The sequence below is a fragment of the Narcine bancroftii genome, chromosome 5 (genome assembly GCF_036971445.1).
Source record: "Narcine bancroftii isolate sNarBan1 chromosome 5, sNarBan1.hap1, whole genome shotgun sequence".
Taxonomy (NCBI): domain Eukaryota; kingdom Metazoa; phylum Chordata; class Chondrichthyes; order Torpediniformes; family Narcinidae; genus Narcine; species Narcine bancroftii.
This window is the reverse complement of record NC_091473.1, coordinates 193,013,555-193,033,682: the sequence shown is the minus strand read 5'-3', so window position 1 is coordinate 193,033,682 and position 20,128 is coordinate 193,013,555. Positions and strand designations below refer to the sequence as shown.

General features: G+C 48.3%; 1 protein-coding gene across 3 annotated transcripts in view; it reads left to right on the top strand.

Moving 5' to 3' along the window:
* Positions 1–20,128, top strand: part of LOC138764486 (otoancorin-like) — a 72,968-nt gene that overhangs the window by 40,665 nt on the left and 12,175 nt on the right. For all 3 annotated transcript variants that reach the window (XR_011358170.1, XM_069940473.1, XM_069940471.1), the window contains exons 16-23: positions 1,664–1,804; positions 5,978–6,036; positions 7,196–7,313; positions 8,300–8,418; positions 9,120–9,255; positions 10,701–10,894; positions 11,645–11,738; positions 14,044–14,215. Coding sequence is in view for 2 of the 3 variants with exons in the window: in XM_069940473.1 (XP_069796574.1) it covers positions 1,664–1,804; positions 5,978–6,036; positions 7,196–7,313; positions 8,300–8,418; positions 9,120–9,255; positions 10,701–10,894; positions 11,645–11,738; positions 14,044–14,215 (1,033 nt within the window). In the remaining variant the exon portion in view is untranslated. The remainder of the gene's footprint in view (positions 1–1,663; positions 1,805–5,977; positions 6,037–7,195; positions 7,314–8,299; positions 8,419–9,119; positions 9,256–10,700; positions 10,895–11,644; positions 11,739–14,043; positions 14,216–20,128) is intronic.

Here is a 20,128-nt window from a genome sequence, read left to right as displayed (position 1 = left end):
ACTAGCTGTCCACCTTATTAATGCCGTTTATAATCTTATAGACCTCCATTAGGTCACCTCTTGTCTTTCTCCAAAGAGATGAAGACACGTTCTCCAATCCAGGCATCATCCTGGTAAATCTCCTTTCCACAGCTTCCACATCCTTCCTGTAATGAGGCAACCAGGACGGAACACAATATTCCAAGATGGTCTCACCAGAGGTTTTAATGAGCTGTGACATTACCCCACGGCTCTTGAAATCAATCCCCTACAAAATGAAGCCCAGCGTATCATCAGCCTTCGTAACTATCCTATCAACCTACATAGCAACCTTGAGCAATTTAGACCCAAAGGTCCTTCTGTTCCTCCACACCGTCCCATCACACACTCCCAGGGTCAGACACAGAGTGAGGCTCCATCTGCACCATCCCATCACCCACTCCTAGGGTCAGACACAGAGAGAAGCTCCCTCCACACCGTCCCATCACACACTCCCAGGGTCAGACACAAAGTGAGGCTCCATCCGCACCTTCCCATCACACACTCCTGGTGTCAAACACGGAGTGAAGCTCCCTCTGCACCATCCCATTACACACTCCTGGGATCAGACACAGAGTGAATCTCCCTCCACACCAACCCATCACATACTCCCGGGGTCAGACATAGAGTGAAGCCCACTTGCCTTCTTGATTATCTGCTGCACCTGCTAACCACCCTTTTGCGTTCCATGCACAGGCACTCCCAGGTCCTTCTGCACACCAGCATGGTGCAAGTTGATCCCATGTTTCTCCATTTTCAAATAATCTCAGGCGCATATCCCCAATCCACTCCCCTACCCTGTTAACAGCCAATTAGCAAGATTGGGTGGGTGGAGATGCAGATTCAGATTTCAGATTTATTGTCAGAGTACATACATGACATCACATACAACCCTGAGATTCTTTTTCCTGCAGGCCAGGCACAATTATCACTTATTGGTAGTGCAAAAAAAACTACACACAAGGTAAAGAAATATAAGCAAACTGACTGTGCAATACATGTACAAAGTAAGAGACCTTAAATGAGTCTCTGATTGAGTTTGTCGTTGAGGAGTCTGATGGTGGAGGGGTGGCAGCTGTTCCTGAACCTGGCGGGTGTGAGACTTGTGGCTTTGAGACCTCTTTCCTGATGGCAGCAGCGAGAGCAGAGTGGGTGCTGGGTGGGCTGGGTGCTCGACGGTCGCGTTCCCTGTAGATGTTCTTGATGGTTTTACCTGTGATGCCCCGGGCCTTGTCCGCTACCTTTTGCAGGGTCTTGCACTCAGGGGTGTTGATCTCCCTCCCATACCAGACCATGATGCAGCCAATCAGCGCACTTTCCACCACACCTCTGGAGATATTTGGCAGGGTTTCTGATGTTGTGCCGATCCTCCGCTGACTCCTGAGGAAGTCGAGGTGCTGGCATGCTTTCTTCACGGTGCTGATTGTATGTTGGATCCATGAAAGGTCCTCCAAGGTAGTGACTCCCAAGAACTTGCTCCCCTCTCCACCTCTGACTCCCCCAGTGTTTCAGTGCAGAGAGGTGCGAGTGACCTGGGGTTGTTGAGAGGGAGACGGGCGGGTCAAGGCTGGACGGGCCCCGTAGGGCTTTTAGCTCTGTGGACGTGGTGGGAGATCTGCCTTACTTCTCTGTTCTCCCACCACAGATCCTGGTAAAGGTGAACAGCACAGCTTGCATCAAGTCCCTGTCGGGGCCGCTATTGAAGGAACTGCCTCTCTCCGCCATCCAACATGCAGATGTCAGAAACCTGGGGAACCTGACAGATAAACCATGGAACAAGGCCCAGGTGAGGGGTGTGACCGTGACCAAACCAAGTTCAGTGTCTCTGCATGCAGTGCCCGGCGGATCTGTCGTCAGCTGGGCTGTGGGATGGACGTCTACCCCCTCCTCTCCCTCAGTGGCCAGAGGGAACACTGCTATCATCAGATTCGGCCCCACGTTCACCACACCCCGAATCCCTCCCTGGGCACATCCACTTCCTCACATCCCACCGCTGAGGGGAGAGCATCCCCCCACTTGTCCTAGCCCATAATACCTTTTTAGAATATTTTGTTTATGATTTTCCAAACTTAAACTCAGTTATCAACATTACCACTGTCAGTATTAACAGTATCAGCATTGTCTACAGTTTACAATTATCAGATTTAGACAGTTTTCTCCAGAGTTCAAGCTCTTTTCATCTCCTCCCTCCCCCCCCCCCCCACCCCCCCACCCTCAACATTTAACACTAACCAACCACAGTTACACACAACATTCAAGACTCTCACAACAAAGGGTTTTATGGATTTGTCACGACACAGCGACCAGTGCTCAGGCTGTCTGGCACACAATACACAATGCAACTAGCAAAGATGTTTGTGGGATCGTGCTTTGTATACAATGGGGATTATTATTGCGCTACCTGCTCTGTGGGTTGACTTGCCTGGATAGCATGCAAAACTAAGTTTCTTACAGTGTCTCGGTGTGTGGCAATACACAATGCTGCTCAGAAATGCTCAGAATATGCCAGGCACTTGAACACTGGAAAACTAATAACAGTGCTCCTTCGTGTTTGTGTGTGTGTGTGTGTGTGTGTGTGTGTGTGTGTGTGTGTGTGTGTGTGTGTGTGTGTGTGTGTGTGCATGCATGTGCATGGGGGTGTGAATATGTGTGTGTATGTTTTGTGTGTGTGTGTGGTCGTGTGTGTATGGATATGTATGTGTGGATATGTGCAATGGGGTGTGAATGTGTGTGTGTGTGTGTGTGTGTGTAGGTGGGTGTGTGTGTATGGATATGTATGTGTGGATATGTGCATGGGGGTGTGAATATGTTTGTGTGGGTGTGTGTGTATGGACATGTATGTATGGATAGGGGGTGTGAATGTCTGTGTTGTGGCCATGTGTGTGTTTGTGTGGGCAGGGGGGGCATGTGGAGGCATGTATGTATACATGCCCTTCGGCCCTTGATGTTGTGCTGACACATATATTCCCTTCAAAAAAGAGTACTGAACCTTCCCTACCTCATAACCCTCTATTTTTCTTTCATCCATGTGCCTGTCTAAGGGTCTCTTAAATGCCCCTAATCTTCCAGCCTCCACCACCATCCCTGGTAATGCATTCCAGGCCCCCACAACTCTCTATGTAAAAAAAACTAACCCCTGATGTCTTCCCTAAACTTCCCTCCCTTAACTTTGTGCAGACATCCTCTGGTGTTTGCAGATCCTGCTCTGGGAAACAGGTGCTGTTTGTCCACCCTATCTATCTATGCCTCTCATAATCTTGTAGTCCTCTATCAAGTCTCCTCTCATTCTTCTACGCTCCAAAGAAAAAAGTCCCAGCTCTGCTAACCCTGCCTCGTAAAACGTTTCCCAATCCAGGAAACATCCTGGTAAATCTCTTCTGCACCCGCTCCATGGCTTCCACATCCTTCCTATAATGAGGTGAACGGAACTGAACACAATACAATAAATGTGGTCTCACCAGAGATTTGTAGTGTTGCAACATGACCTCTTTACCCCTGAACTTAATCCCCCTATTAATGAAGCCCATCATCCCATAGGCCTTCTTAACTGTCCTATCAACCTGTGTGGCGACCTTGAGGGAAGTATGGATTTGGACCCCAAGGCCCCTCTGTTCATCCACACTCTTGAGTAACCCTGGTTTGTCCTTCCAAAATGCATCACCTCACACTTACCTGGATTGAACTCCATCTGCCACTTTTCTGCCCATCTCTGCGACATGTCTATATCGTCTTGTTAGCTTTGTTACGAAACCAGAGGACACCAAAACCCAGCAGCAATAGATATTCACCAGGACAAATGGTTCCTTTCAACAAAAGTTGCTTTTAATTATCTTTAAACATGAAAACAGGATCACACTTTAACTTATCTCTATTGACTTAACTAACCTAACTTAACCCTCTTCGAATTCTAAGCGCACGTGTGTGTAAGTTCAGAAAAGTTCTTTGATTCACAGTCCAATCTCACTTCTCTTTTCTCCAAGTTCACTGGTTGCAGGCAATTCTTATACTCTGCACAGAATTTAACATTTATAAAGTTCACCAGGCTTTGGTGCTTGAAAGGTAAATGGTTACCACTCAGGAAGTTTCTTGTTGGTTTTCAGAGAGAGATTTGTTGTTCGCTGGACACCCACAAAACTGATTCCTTTTTTTAATCAGCCACCTCAGTGTCTTGCCGAAGAAACTTGCCCCCTTCAGGGTTCTCCAGATGAAAACATCTTTCTTTCAGGTCACCACAGAGTTCCTTTTTGTTTCCCTTATTTCAAGTGAAACATTAGGCAGCCAGTCCTAACCACAAGGGCTTTGACCAGGCTGAACCAAGCACTCACAACCCATCTTCCAAATGGGGTTTTCCACACGCTTGCCAGCTTGTCCTGTTCCAGTCCCAGCTGCTGCTGACTGTAAAACTGCAGAACTGAATTCTCTCTCTCTCTCTCTCTCTCTCTCTCTCTCTCTCTCTCTCTCTCTCTCTCTCTCTCTCTCTCTCTCTCAGAGAAAAGCCTGTTTGATTCCCTCTCTGCTTGCAAAAAACCACTTGACCCTCTCAGAGCAGCAAGCAGCACTCAGACTGCGGCTCTGAACCTAATCCTCGGAGTTCTTTCATCTGTTGCTTTTCAAAACAACAATCCATTGATGAAGTCCCTTGGGCACTCTCCAAAGCTTTTGCAAAGGCTCTCAGAGCCGGCCTGTCTGGCTTGAGCAGAGCTCCAGTATTTAAGAGATCTGTTTTGAAGGGCTTGTATGTGACCTACACTAAAAAAACCTGTCCCAATTTATCTCCCACAAACTTATCTATAATCTGTCACACCATCAACAATCTTCAGTTCCCTGCACAACTTCTCCAGCCTTCATGTCATCTGCAAACTTACTGACCCATCCAGGTCATTTATAAAAATCACAAAGAACAGGGGTCTCAGAACAGATCTCCATGGCACTCCACCAACCATCAGGCAGAATCTTTCCTTCCACTACCACTCTCTGCTTTCTTCCTACAAGCCAAATTTTTATCCACACAGCCAAGTTTCCATGGATCCCATGCCTCATGACATAGATGAATCTCTTGTGAGGGACCTTGTCAAACGTCTTGCTAAAATCCATGTCGACTACATCTACCATCCTACCCTCATCAATAGCTTTTGTTACCTCCTCAAAAAATTCAATTAGACTCATGAGGCACAACCTTCCCTTAAGAAAGCCATCCTGACTATCCTTGAGTAGAATGCACTTCTCCAAATGCTCATAGATCCTATCCTCTCCAGTAGTTTGCACACCACTGATGGGCATGTATATATAGGGATGCATGTATGTGTGGGCGGGTTATGGGCGAGTGTATGTGGGTGTTATTGGCCTGTGCATGTGGGTGTGTTATGCGTGTGTATGTGGGTGTGTTATGGGCGTGTGTATGTGGGTGTGTTATGGCTGTGTGTATGTGGGTGTGTTATGGGCATGTATACGTGGATGTGTTATGCATGTGTATGTGGGTGTTATGGGCATGTGTATGTGGGTGTGTTATGGGGATGTGCATGTGAGTGTGTGTATGTGGGTGTGTTATGGACATGTATATGTGGGTGTGTTATGCATGTGTATGTGGGTGTTATGGGCATGTGTATGTGGGTGTGTAATAAGTGTGTATATGTGGGTGTGTTATGGGCATGTGTATGTGGGTGTGTTATGCGTGTGAATATGGGCATGTTATGGGTGTCTGTATGTGGGTGTGTTATGGCCCTGTGTATGTGGGTGTGTAATAAACGTGTGTATGTGGGTGTGTAATAAGCGTGTGTATGTGGGTGTGTAATAAGTGTGTGTATGTGGGTGTGTGTTACAGGCATATGTGGGCTTACTGATTTCATTGTCTATCAGTGCAATTTCCGCAAGTCCTTTGCTTCCCTGTTGTATGTACAGCTGATGTGTCGAGTCCCATGCTGCCATGGTTAACCCTTTCCATCCCTTGTTCCTGGTTCAGGCTCTGCATCTGTGTCAAGTCCTTCTGAGTAACGGATCCATGTCAGCCAGCAAATTCAGGTGACTCAGTGATGCTTTGCAAGTGCCAATGTTTGTGTCAAAAGGCCCTGATGTCATGGACTTGAGGGGTGCCCTTCACCCCATCACATCTGTGCTGAACCCCCTGACTTCATCTTGTCCATGCTGACCCCACCGTGTACGTACCAACCCCACCGTGACCGTGCCAACCCCACTGTGTCCATGCCGACCCCACCGTGTCTGTGCTGATCCCTTTGCCCATCCACATGCCCCGTCTGGCTGGAGTGAGGAAGGAGGAGGGTGGAGTGGAGGAAAACGCTGCATTGGCGAAGGGAGCAGTGTTTGGGAAGCTGCAGAGAGATGGTGAGGGAAGGAGGCTGTCATCCACAGGCCATTCAAGGTCATTGCCCAATTCAAGTACAGTCAGAGGGTTAGGGTTAGGCATGTCCACACACATACACCCACACTCTCACTTACACACACAACACACACACACACACACACACACACACACACACACACATACACTCTCACACACTCTCATATATTCTCTCTCACGCATGCGCGCACACACACACTCACTGTCAAACACTCTCACGTGTGCACATACACACTCTCAAACACACTCTCTCATGCTCACACACTCTCTCACACACACACACACACACACACACACACACACACACACACACACACACACACACACACACACACACACACACACACACACACACACACACACACACACACACACACACACCCATCACCTCTGGGTCTATTGGGGCTCCATCTCTGCTTAAAGAGGAAGGAGGGAGTGTGCCTGGGGAGGGAGCAAGGGAGTATGTTGGCCTCCTTCCTCAGCCAGTGGGAGATAGACACCCTGACCCTAGCAGCTTCCATCCCACACTATGATACATCCAGCAGGGATGCTCTCAGTGGGCATCTGCAGGTTTGTGGGGGGATGTGCCAGACCTCCTGTGCCAGCCGATGCAGGGCCATTGGAGAGGGCAAGACCTGTGTAATGACAGTTCTTTAGCCAGAGGTAATTCAGTGGGCATGGGGATCACAAGATGAACAGCCAAGACATCAATGTGGTCAAACAACTCCATGGGTGGAAGGTCACGGGCACAACTCAGTCTGTTCCCCCTCCCCCTCCCCATTAGAACACGCGCAGTCTAATGCCATATTTTGCTGTCTACAGCCAACTGGGGGCCTTGATTCAGGGTGTGACGTGCCAGATGCTGGATGCATACAGTGCTCGGTTTGGTATGCAGCTAGGCCAAGCCCTGGGGAACGTCACATTGCTGTCGAGGAAGCAGGTACTGGCTGGGGCATGTTCCATGCTCTCTCCCCGGCCCACAGCACAGCCATTGGGAAGGTCAGGTCCCGGGGAGCAGGAGCCCTGGAGTCCATCAGAGCTTTGTCCCTGGGGCCCTCAGGCAACTCACACTCACACTGTTGGAAATTGTCCTCTGCAATTCCCAGATCCTTTGATACTCCTGGAGGGAGATTCCCCATTGAGAGGGTGGGGTCCATTGGGAATCTGGAGGTACCAGTGTACGGTTCCCCAGTGAATGGGTGAGGGGTCTATCAGGAATATGGGGGTCCCAGTGTACAGTTCCCCAATGAATGGGTGGGGGTCCATCAGGAATCTGGGGGTCCTGGTGTATAGTTCCCCAGTGAGAAGGTGAAGGGACCATCAGGAATCTGGGGATCCCGGCGTACAGTGTCCCAGTGAGAGGGTGTGGGGTCCATCAGGATCTGGGGGTCCCGGTGTATGGTTCCTCTGTAAGAAGGTGAGGGGACCATCTGGAATCTGGGGGTCCCAGTGTACAGTTCCCAGTGAGAGGGTGATGGGTCCATCAGGAATCTGGGGGTCCCAGTGTATGGTTCCCCAGTGAGAAGGTGAGGGAACCATCAGGAATCTTGGGGTCCCGGTGTACAGTTCCCCAGTGAGAGGGTGATGGGTCCATCAGGAATCTGGGGGTCCCGGTGTACAGTTCCCCAGTGAGTGGTTCTGGGGACCATCAGAAATCTGGGGGTCCCAGATATGGTTCTCCAGTGAGTGAGGGTGTGGTATCCATCGGGAATCTGGGGGACCCAGCATACGGTTCCCCAGTGGGAAGGTGTGGGGTCCGTCAGGAATCTGGGGGTCCCGGCGTATGGTTCCCCAGTGGGAGGGTGAGAGTGATTGACTTCATCTTACTGCTATCTCTCATGGTGGAGGTCTCTATTGTCCCTGCCCCACAGTATGGCCCTAGTTCACCCAAACTCAGCAGTCAAACTGTCCTTGGTTTTTTTGCAGTTGATGTGTGCTGCACAAAACTTCAGGGATGCTGTCAAACAGCTGGGTCCGAACGCTAACCGAGAGATGGTGATGAACTTTTCAGAAAGCATTCCCAGTTCTGTTGTGCCTTTCCTGGGGTAGGTGTTCAGGTGACACGTCTGTGCCGACGGTTGGTTCTCTGCCTGTTGCCCTCCTGGGGAAAGCCCTCAGCTCCATTCCCAGCCCCACCCTCCCCCCTGTTCCCCTTACCCTCCACATTTTCCCCTCCCCTCCCTGTTCTCCTCCCTGTTCCCCCTCCCCATTGCCCCTCCCTATCATGGTACCGCTCCCCATCTCCCATTCCAGTCCCGGTCCTGATTCCTGTCCTGGTCCAGATTCCTGTTCTGGTTCCAATCCAGATTTATGTACTGGTCCAGATCCAGATTCCCATTTCCAGTCCTGGTCCCAATCCTGATCCTGGCCCAAATCAGATTACCATTGCAGTCTCGATCCAGATCCCCATTCCGTTCCCTGTGCTGATCCAGCCAAGATTTTCCTATTGGTCCTGCCCAGATCCAGATTCTCATTCCAGTCCCATTCTAGTCCCAGTCAAGATCCTGATCCAAATCCTGAGTCCCATTCAGGTCCCAATCCAGATTTCCATTCCAGACCCAGTCCTGGTTTAGATTCCTCTTCCAATCTAGATTGCTGTTCTGATCCCTGGACCTGATCCAGTCCAGATTCCCATTCTGATCCTGATCCTGATCTCCAAACCAGTCCAGATTTCCATTCCGGTCCAGATCCTGGTCTGTACCAGATTCCCATTACAGTCCCGGACGTGATCTTTGTTTCCCCACAGTGAGGAGACCATTTCTCGGCTCTATAAGAACAACTGCAAGACCTTCCTGAAGAAGATGGCAGAAGCACAGCTGGACCTGCTGCCGCGGAGTTCCCCGGCTAGGGAGCTGCTCCGAGAGCGGGCTCTGCGCTGCCTGGTAAGGACGGGTTGGGGGGGGGTTCATGCTGCGCCCACCCCTGGGACTGGGGCTGGCCGAGAGCGGATGAGCAACTGCCTCCCCACTGTCCCCACCCTGCACATCAGGGTCCCACGGGGAGGGGTGTCCATCCTTGCACAGCAGGATCCCACAGAGAGGGGCGTTCCTCCCTGTGATTGATTGTCGTAAAACCACACAAAAATACTGGAGGAACTCAATCGGGCTCGCAGCCTCCACAGGAGGCAAAGGGCCTGAGCCCTTGTTTTTAATTTAGACATACACCACAGTAACAGGCCCTTTCGGCCCACAAGCCCCTGCTGCCCAATTGCCCCCCATAAACCTTCACCTCCAGTACATTTCGAACGGTGGGAGGAAACCGGAGGCCCTAGAGCAGACACGGGGAGAAAGTACAAACAGGGATTCGAACCCCAGTCTTGATTGCTGGGGCTGTAACAGCGTTGCTCCAACTGCCACCAACCCTAAGGTATAAGCAGGAAGGCGTCAGAAGAGAGACTGAAGACTGGCAGGGGGAGGGGTCCACACCAACAAAAGATGTTAATTGGATATGATAAGAGGAAAGGTGAGAATCGATTTTGGCTCCATGAGGAGAAATGGATGAGAGAGAGAGAGATAGACTTTGCGTGATTTTACCTCTCTGAAGAGCGTCCGAAACCTCGGTATTGGTTGTTTATACACGGGTGACCAAAGCTCCAGATCGCAGTTCCTTTATGCGGATTTAGATTGCGTGCCGCAAGTGTGGTAATTAAGGAGGCGGGACTTTCAACGCCACTGTGACGACATCATTAGCCCATTGTTCACGGAAGGCCTGGCATTCACTTTAGACTGTAGGCGTTCACTTTAGACTAGGCCTTCCAGGAAATGGACAAGTGGTCTAGAAGATAACCTGTCGGAACGGGAAGGGCGCCCTTGTTCCCGTTCTGGGCTTTTTACACAGCATGCGCTCCGAGAATGTTTTCCTGGAACGCGGCGGTTGGGTTAAAAATATTAAGAGAAGGATGGAGTTGGGGAAAGGAGATAGGGGGAAGCAGAAGAGGGTTGCTGGGGTTTAATGAAAACCATAGAAATCGATGTTAATGCCACCCCTGGTCTCAGTCTGTGTTGTAAGTTTATACCATGGACAGACATGTCAGCAAGGGAATGGGACGGGGAACTGAACTGGCAGTCCCCCTGCTATGGTGGCAAGACAAAGCGCTCAACAAAGCGATCTCCTAGTCTCAGTCTGCGCCCGCAACAGGTGCTCAGTAAAGTGATATCCGCGTGCCCATGAGCTGGTGAGACCAGCCCACACATACACACACACACACACACACACACACACACACACACACACACACACACACACACACACACACACACACACACACACACACCATGCAATCAGCCTGTGTTTGAGTGCACTCAGCAAAGCTCGCCTCTTGCTGCAGAACACACCTGTGTCAGCTCTGAACGCATCCGAGGTGGACCAGCTGGGGATGATGGTGTGCGAGTTGACAGGACAGAACATCAGCGACTTGTCAGACCAAGCCTTCAATGCCTCCATGAAGTACCTCTGCAAGTGCCAGCAGTTCCACCCATCGGCCAGCCTCAGCCTGGACCGCTGTCTTCGCCGCACCCTGGGGTGAGGCCCAGACTCATGGGGATGGGGAAGTGGGGGTGGGGTGGGGCATTGCAGTTGCACATTGAATCACGCCAGGCCCACCCGCATGACCAGGTTGAACTCGAATCACCTACCCCAGAGCGGACCAGGCCTCTCCAGAACCTTGCAGAGACCGTGTCTCTGCAACCCACTCTGGACCCCCAAACCCTCCCAGTCTCTGTAATCCCTTCCGGTTCCCTACCTGTCTCTGTAACCCCCCCCCCCCCCCCCACACCCAAACCTGCCCCTGGTCCTCACACATCCCTCTCTGCCTCTAACCCCCTCTGGTTCCCTACACCCCTCCCTGTCTCTGTCACCCCCTCCGGTCCCCTGCACCCCTCCTTGTCTCTGTCACCCCTTCTGGTCCTCAACACTCCTCCCTTTCTCTGTAACCCCTTTTGGTCCCCATACCCCTCCCTGTCTCTGTCACCCCCTCCGGTCCCTACACACCTCCATCTCTGTAACCCCCTTCAGTCCCCTACACCCCTCCCTGTCTCTAACCCCCTCTGATCCCCACACCCCTCCATCTCTGTAACCCCTTCCAGCGCTGATCAACGGTCAATGACTTTGCCTCTCCCTCAGCTGGTCAGCTCATCTGCAAGTTCCCAGCCTCCTCTCCTTCTCGCATGCAGAAGTCCCACTTTGCCCGATCCTGTGTTCACCCCCCACTGGGCGTTCTTGGATCAGCCATGGAGTTGCTGGAGTCATTGGTTCTCTTCTGGTCCTTCCCAGCCCTCCCTCCGGATGGACAGGTGACACTGTGGCCTCTCTTGGAACCATGGTGGCCCTGCTGCAGGAAGACACGATACAGCAGCTTCCAAACTCGGTGAGTTATGCCAGCCGCCAGCGCCTCTGCTTGCCTGGGGAAGGGCGGCCCTGCCTAAACATCTCCCTCCACTGATGCTGGTACCTCGTACTGTGAAGCATCAATGTTCCAGGCCCTCCAAGCTGACCATTCCTGGTCCAGGTAATGGGCCTCAGACATTCTGAGGCAGGACCCCACAACCAGCTGTCACATTTTCCTCGGTGGTGTGGCAGGTGGTGTTCGGAATGGGTTGCCAGAGGAGGAGGTTGGGGCAGGGACTATTGTGATGGGTAGGAGGGGTTCAGAGGGATACAGGCCCATTGCAGGTAGGTGGGATGAGTGTGGATGGGACATTTGGATAGATTTGGGGATAGCATATAGTTAAAGGGATAGGAGTGAAACACAGGCAGGTGGGCATGTGTGAGTGAGACACTATGAGATGAATCAGATTTTAGAATTAGATGAATTACAGATTTTTATTGTCATGGACATGTCATGAAATTCGTGTTTTGCGGCAACGTCACAGTGCAAACCACTTATATAAACCACCTAACAAAATAAATAAAAATAACGCACAAAAAGCCAAAGTGGTTCATTGTCATCCAGGAATATGCTGTCGGAGGGGAAGAAGCCATCCTTGTGTCGCTGAGTGCTCGACTTCAGGCTTCTGTACCGCTATCCCTGGGTGGTGAGGATGGAGGCTGCTTTCTTAAGCCTCACGTCGATGTCCTCGATAGAGTGAGGTCTGTGATGCCGCAGGCCGAGTTCACAACCCTCTGGAGTTTATTCTTGTCCTGAGAGTCGCTGCCTCCACGCCAAGCAGTGATGTGATCAGCCAGAATGCTCTCCACCTGTAGATGTTTTTGAGATTCTTTGGTGACATAGCAAATCATAATCTCTTCACAAGGCATAGCTGCTGGTGAGCCTTCTGGGCAATTGCATCAACGTGGAGGCTCCAGGACAGATCCACTGAGATGTTAACACCCAGAAATTTGAGGTTTTTGACTCTTTCCACTGCTGACCCCTTGATGAGGACTGGTTCATTTTCCCCTCACTTCCTCCTGAAGTCCACAGCCATTTCCTTGGTTTTGCTGACGTTGAGCACAAGGTGGCAGTCATTACACCGTTCAACAAGCTGATCAGCCTCCCTCCTGTTCATTTCCTCGTAGCTGTCTCTGATTCTGCCGACAACTGTGGTGTCGCCGGCAAACTTGTAGACGGCATTTGAACTGTGCCTGGCTACACAGTCATGGGTGAAGAGTGAGTGGAGCGGTTGGTTTAGAAGGATATGGGCCTAACACAGGCAGGCGGGACCCTCAGATGGATCCATGGGTAGGACAGGTTTAGAGTGACAGGGCCAAACTCAGGTGGGTGGGACATTTGGACGGATCCAAAACTGCACATAATACTCCAAATTTGCCCTCACCAATGTCTTGTGCAACTCTACCATAACATGCCAACTCTTATACTCGGTACTTTGATTTATGAAGCCCAATGTGCCAAAAGCTCTCTTTACAACCCTATCCCCCTTTGACGCCATTTTCAGGGAATTATGTATCTGTGTTCCCAGATCACTTTGTTCGACTGCACTCCTCAGTACCCAACTGTTTACCTTGTACGCCCTTTCTTGGTTTGTCCTTCCAAAATGCAACTTCTCACATTTGACTGCATTAAATTCCATCTGCCATTTTGCAGCCCATAGGAGGTCCAGGTCCCTCTGCAAGCTTTGAAAGCCTTCCTCGCTGTCCACAACACCCCCAGTCTTGGTGTCATCTGCAAACCTGCTGATCCAATTCACCACATGATGGACGCACCACCAATCCCTGATGGTAAAGTTGTACAAGACATTGGTGAAGCCAATTTTGGACACCAAACTACAGGAAAGATTGAAAGAGTGGAGAGAAGATTTAGTAGGATGTGGCCGGACTTCAGGATCTGAATTACAGGGAAAGGTTAAGCAGGTTAGGACTTTATTCCCTGGAGCGTAGAAGAATGAGAAGAGATTTGATAGAGGTTTGCAACATTATGAGGGGGATAGATCAGTGATCTTCATCCTATGCCATAGGTGCTCTGTGGTTAGTAAGGGATTACTTAGTGTGATACATGAATGGGGTAAAAGTTGAGAACCACTGGAGTAGGTTCTGGAATGTTGTGGGGAGTGGGAGAAATTCTACTGAGTGGTATGCACATTTACGGGGCCGAGGAAACTCCTCCTGCCTGATGTCACATGGGATGGAGCTGGTCAGAGCCCAGCATAACTGAGAGGCAACCTGTGGTTGGGGTAAGGTGCTCTGCCCTCACCAGCTCCCTCTCACTCTGGTTGCAGACGGACATCAAGGAGGCCTTGAAGAAGTTCTTGGCCTCCCAGTCCAGGCACCGTTCCATCCCGTTGCCAGAGTTCCAGACCGGCTTCGACCTGGCTGGCATCCAGAAGAAATTCTTCCAGATCATCTATCAGAAGTCACAGGTGGAGACGGGTTCCCGCACGGCACTGAAAGGTGAGAGATTTCCCGCAAATTCCCTACCTCACTCCGTGTGGTGAGCCCCGGCCCCTCTCCTCACATGCCACCTAAAATGTGGTCAGGTGTATCAGATCTGTGCAGTGATCTATCCTTAAGGCATAGGAACAGAAATTGGCTATTCACTGGATGACAAAGATGTTGCTTCTTGAACAGTTTGGGGCATATTTTATGGATTTTGGGAGACTGATAATGAATGTGTTACGAGCCCAGAGGACCCCAAAACCCAGCAGCAATAGACATTCAGCAAGACAAATGGTTATTTCAACAAAAGTTGCTTTTAATTATCTTTAAACATGAAAACAGAATCACATTTTAACTTATCTTTCTTCTCTTTCTTTGGCTTGGCCTCGCGGACGAAGATTTACGGAGGGGTAATGTCCACATCAGCTGCAGGCTCGTTTGTGACTGACAAGTCCGATGCGGGACAGGCAGACACGGTTACAGCGGTTGCAAGGGAAAATTGGTTGATTGGGGTTGGGTGTTGGGTTTTTCCTCCTTTGTCTTTTCACAGTGAGGTGGGCTCTGCGGTCTTCTTCAAAGGAGGTTGCTGCCCGCCGAACTGTGAGGCGCCAAGATGCACAGTTTGAGGCGATATCTGCCCACTGGCAGTGGTCAATGTGGCAGGCACCAAGAGCTTTCTTTAGGCAGTCCTTGTACCTCTTCTTTGGTTCACCTCTGTCTCGGTGGCCAGTGGAGAGCTCGCCATATAACACGATCTTGGGAAGGCGATGGTCCTCCATTCTGGAGACGTGACCTACCCAGCGCAGTTTGATCTTCAGCAGCGTGGATTCAATGCTGTCTGCCTCTGCCATCTCGAGTACTTCGATGTTGGAGATGAAGTCGCTCCAATGAATGTTGAGGATGGAGCGGAGACAACGCTGGTGGAAGCGTTCTAGGAGCCGTAGGTGATGCCGGTAAAGGACCCATGATTCGGAGCCGAACAGGAGTGTGGGTATGACAACGGCTCTGTATACGCTAATCTTTGTGAGGTTTTTTAGTTGGTTGTTTTTCCAGACTCTTTTGTGTAGTCTTCCAAAGGCGCTATTTGCCTTGGCGAGTCTGTTGTCTATCTCATTGTCGATCCTTGCATCCGATGAAATGGTGCAGCCGAGATAGGTAAACTGGTTGACCGTTTTGTGTTTTGTGTGCCCAATGGAGATGTGGGGGGGGGTGGCTGGTAGTCATGATGGGGAGCTGGCTGATGGAGGACCTCAGTTTTCTTCAGGCTGACTTCCAGGCCAAACATTTTGGCAGTTTCCGCAAAACAGGACGTCAAGTGCTGAAGAGCTGTCTCTGAATGGGCAACTAAAGCGGCATCGTCTGCAAAGAGTAGTTCACGGACAAGTTGCTCTTGTGTCTTGGTGTGAGCTTGCAGGCGCTTCAGATTGAAGAGACTGCCATCCGTGCGGTACCGGATGTAAACAGCGTCTTCATTGTTGAGGTCTTTCATGGCTTGTTTCAGAATCATGCTGAAGAAGATTGAAAAGAGGGTTGGTGCGAGAACACAGCCTTGCTTCACGCCATTGTTAATGGAGAAGGGTTCAGAGAGCTCATTGCTGTATCTGACCCGACCTTGTTGGTTTTCATGCAGTTGGATAACCATGTTTTTTTTTTAAATTTTTTATTTTTCACACCATAAATCACATTAGCCATGATATACACTATTTCTTTTTCACACATATACAGTGACTTTTTCTCCCCCCCCCTCCTCCCAAGCCACTCCCCCCCCTCTCATCCATTTTAGGTATACAATCTAGGTTGCATTAAGCCAGTCAGACAATGTTGTCTTTCAACAAAAATACACCAGAAATTCTACTGAGTCCATTCTTTTCTTTCCTTCTCCTTCCATCAACTTAGGTAATGTTTGTCCCCGGTAGGTTTTCGCTATTGTATTTAATGTAAGGCTCCTATACTTGTTCGAATATTTCAATATTATTTCTTAACCTATATGTTATTTTTTCTAATGGAATACATTTATTCATTTAAATTTAGTAGTTTCTTCCTTTTAATTTGGTTATGTATTCCATTAATATTTAAAGTCATATAGTTCAGCGTAGCCCTTTTATATTTTGTTTATCTTCTCTTTCCGTTTTTCCATCATTACCTTTCCTCCTTTTCCATTTCTGTTTTCTTATTTTCAACTCTTTATAAGACAACATTCCTACAACATCCAACATTTTCCTTATTCTCCTATTTCTATCTTATTTATCCCCAATCTCCCCTTCCCCTCCTGAGTTGTCCTTTATCCCTTGTCGGACAACCACATCTCCCCTCTCCATTTGGATTTGCGAATCCACTCGCAAGCGTCAACTGATTTTGCAGTGACCGCTATTTCCCCTCACCCCGCCCCCCCCCCAGAAAAGATTTCACTTTTCATATGTCACAAAGGTCACTCTTTTAGTTCCCTCCTTATTCTCTCTATTCCATTACCTTCCCTTATTAATTCTTGTCTATACTATCTATATTTTCCTCTAAGTACAGATACATTCACGTATGCACATTGTCTCTATTCACTCTTATACCTCTTTACCCGCATACATATCAATCGTGATCATTTTTACTCTCATTACCCGTCTTCATCCCTCAGTCTATTTTTGTCTTTACCCACATACATATCAATCGTGATCATTTTAACTCTCATTACCCGTCTTCCTCCCTCAGTCTATTTTTGTAATTGTTCTGCAAATTTTCGTGCTTCTTCTGGATCCGAGAATAGTCTGTTTTGTTGTCCTGGAATAAATATTTTCAATACCGCTGGATGCTTTAGTATAAATTTATACCCTTTCTTCCATAAAATCGCCTTTGCTGTATTGAACTCTTTTCTCTTCTTTAGGAGTTCAAAACTTATATCTGGATAAATGAAGATTTTTTGCCCTTTATACTCCAGTGGTTTGTTGCCCTCTCTTACTTTTTCCATTGTCTTCTCCAGTACCTTTTCTCTTGTAGTATATCTTAGGAATTTTACTACAATAGATCTTGGTTTTTGTTGTGGTTGTGGTTTAGAGGCCAATGCTCTATGTGCCCTTTCTATTTCCATTTCTTGCTGTAGTTCTGGACATCCTAGGGTCTTAGGGATCCACTCTTTTATAAACTCCCTCATATTCTTGCCTTCTTCATCTTCCTTAAGGCCCACTATCTTTATGTTATTTCTTCTGTAATAATTTTCCATTGTATCTATTTTTTGAGCTAGTAGTTCTTGTGTCTCTTTAGTTTTTTTATTAGATTCCTCCAATTTCTTTTTTAAGTCTTCTACCTCCATTTCTGCTGCTACTGCCCGCTCTTCCATCTTGTCCATTTTCTTTCCCATTTCTGTTAAGGTCATCTCTATTTTATTCATTTTCTCTTCTGTGTTGTTTATTCTTTTTCTTAAATCCTTAAATTCCTGTGTTTGCCATTCTTTAAATGACTCCATGTATCCTTTAATAAGAGAAAGTATATCCTTTATCTTGCCTTTCTTTTCTTCTTCTATTTCACTGTACTCTTCCTCTTCCTCTTCTTCTTCCTCTGGGTTGGCCATCTGTTGTTTCTTTGGTACCCTTTCCTTCTCTTCTTTCTTGTTTCTATTGTCTTCTGTGGTCTCTTCTTGCTGCAGGTGTTCTGCAGCTGTCGTTGCCGGCTGTGGAGATCGACTCCCCAGCTGGTCCCCCCTCCCGTCGGTGTGTTTTTTTTCATTCGCATCGCGCATGCGCAGTTGCGCACTTTTACTCGGCTCAGCGAGCCATTTTTGTAGTCCATTATTTACCGACCTGAGGGAGCGGGTTTCTCTCTCCGCAGCGGGCCTCTTCGGACAGGTAAGGCCTTCACCTTTTTCCTCCTTTGTCTTCTCTTCCTCTCTTCTTACCGTTGCTTTCGATTTTTCTTTTTTTGTCGCCATCTTCTTTCCACCTTTATACTCACTTTTCTGTAACTTTTATTTCTGTGCCTTTGTGTTTTCCTTTGTTTTTCCCGACTTCTCAGGAGAGGGCTGGAGTTCACCGTCCGGCCACTACTCCATCACGTGACTCCTCTTTGTTGGATAACCATGTTGAGGAACTTTGGGGGGCATCCGATGCGCTCTAGTATTTGCCAAAGCCCTTTCCTACTCACGGTGTCGAAGGCTTTGGTGAGGTCAACAAAGGTGATGTAGAGTCCTTTGTTTTGTTCTCTGCACTTTTCTTGGAGCTGTCTGAGGGCAAAGACCATGTCAGTAGTTCCTCTGTTTGCGCGAAAGCCGCACTGTGATTCTGGGAGAACATTTTCGGCGACACTAGGTATTATTCTATTTAGGAGAATCCTAGCGAAGATTTTGCCTGCAATGGAGAGCAGCGTGATTCCCCTGTAGTTTGAGCAGTCTGATTTCTCACCTTTGTTTTTGTACAGGGTGATGATGATGGCATCACGAAGGTCCTGAGGCAGCTCTCCTTGGTCCCAGCAGAGCTTGAACAACTCATGCATTTTGGCATGCAGAGTTTTGCCGCCAGCCTTTTAGACCTCTGGGGGGATTCCATCCATACCTGCTGCTTTTCCACTTTTCAGTTGTTCAATTGCCTTATATGTCTCTTCCCGGGTGAGGACCTCATCCAGCTCTAGCCTTAAGGGATGTTGAGGGAGCTGGAGCAGGGCGGATTCTTGGACTTATCTTATCACTATTGACTTAACTAACCTAACTTAACCCCCTTCTAATTCTAAGCGCATGTGTGTTTAAGTTCAGAAAAGTTCTTTGATTCATAATCCAATCTCACTTCTCATTCCCTCCAAGTTCACCAGTTGCAGGCAATTCTTATACTGTGCACAGAATTTAACATTTATAAAGTTCACCAGGCTTTGGTGCTTGAAAGGTTAATGGTTACCTCTCAGGAAGGTTCTTGTCAGTTTTCAAAGAGAAATTCATTGTTCACGGGACACCCACAACTGATTCCTTTTTAATCAGCCACTTCAGTGTCTTGCCGAAGAAATTTGCCCCCTTCAGGGTTCTCCAGATGATAACCTTTCTTTTAGGTCACCACAGAGTTTCTTTTTGTTTCCCTTATTCCAAGTGAAACATTAGACAGCCGGTCCTCTCCTCTTGCATGAACCAGAAGGGCTTTGACCAGGCTGAAATAAGCACTCGCAACCTGTCTTCCAAAAGGGGTTTTTTCACAAGCTTGCCAGCTTGTCCTTTTCCAATCCCAGCTGCTGCTGACCATAAAACTGCAGAACTGAATTCTCTCTCTCTATCTCTCACTCACTCTCAGAAAGAAAGGCTGTTTTACTTTCTCTGCTTGAAAAACCACATGACCCTCTTAGAACAGCTCCAGACAATCTGCGGCTCTGACATGTTCTTTCATCTGTTGCCTTTTTTGTAAACAACAATCTATTAGTGAAGTCTCTTGGACACTCTCTAAAGCTTTTGCAAAGACTCTCGGCACTGACATGTCTAGCATGAGCAGAGCTCCAGTATTTTAAATAAGATCTGTTTTAAAGTGTTTGTATGTGACCGACACTAACAAACCTGCCCAATTTATCTCCCAAATGTATATCTATATACAATGCAAACACATTATAATCTGTCACAGAACAAATATGATGTATTTATAAAAATATGGCAACCAGATTTGGATTATATAGGGGCCCCAAATATAATTTTTAAAAGTGTTACTATTATAAAAATATGTGACCTCCCTAATGGAGACTTACCTTTTTAAACCCAACTGTAAGCCCTGACAATGTATGGATTTATAGTGTGAAGGAAGAGGGAGGGAGGGAAGGGGTTGTTGCATTTTGTAAGAAAAAGTTTTCTCTCTCTCTCTCTCTCTCTCTCTCTCTCTCTCTCTCTCTCTCTCTCTCTGTATATCTATACATGTTAAAAATTGAATATTTTGATATGTATATTTATGGAAATAAAACTAAAATATTCAAAAAAAAGGAAAG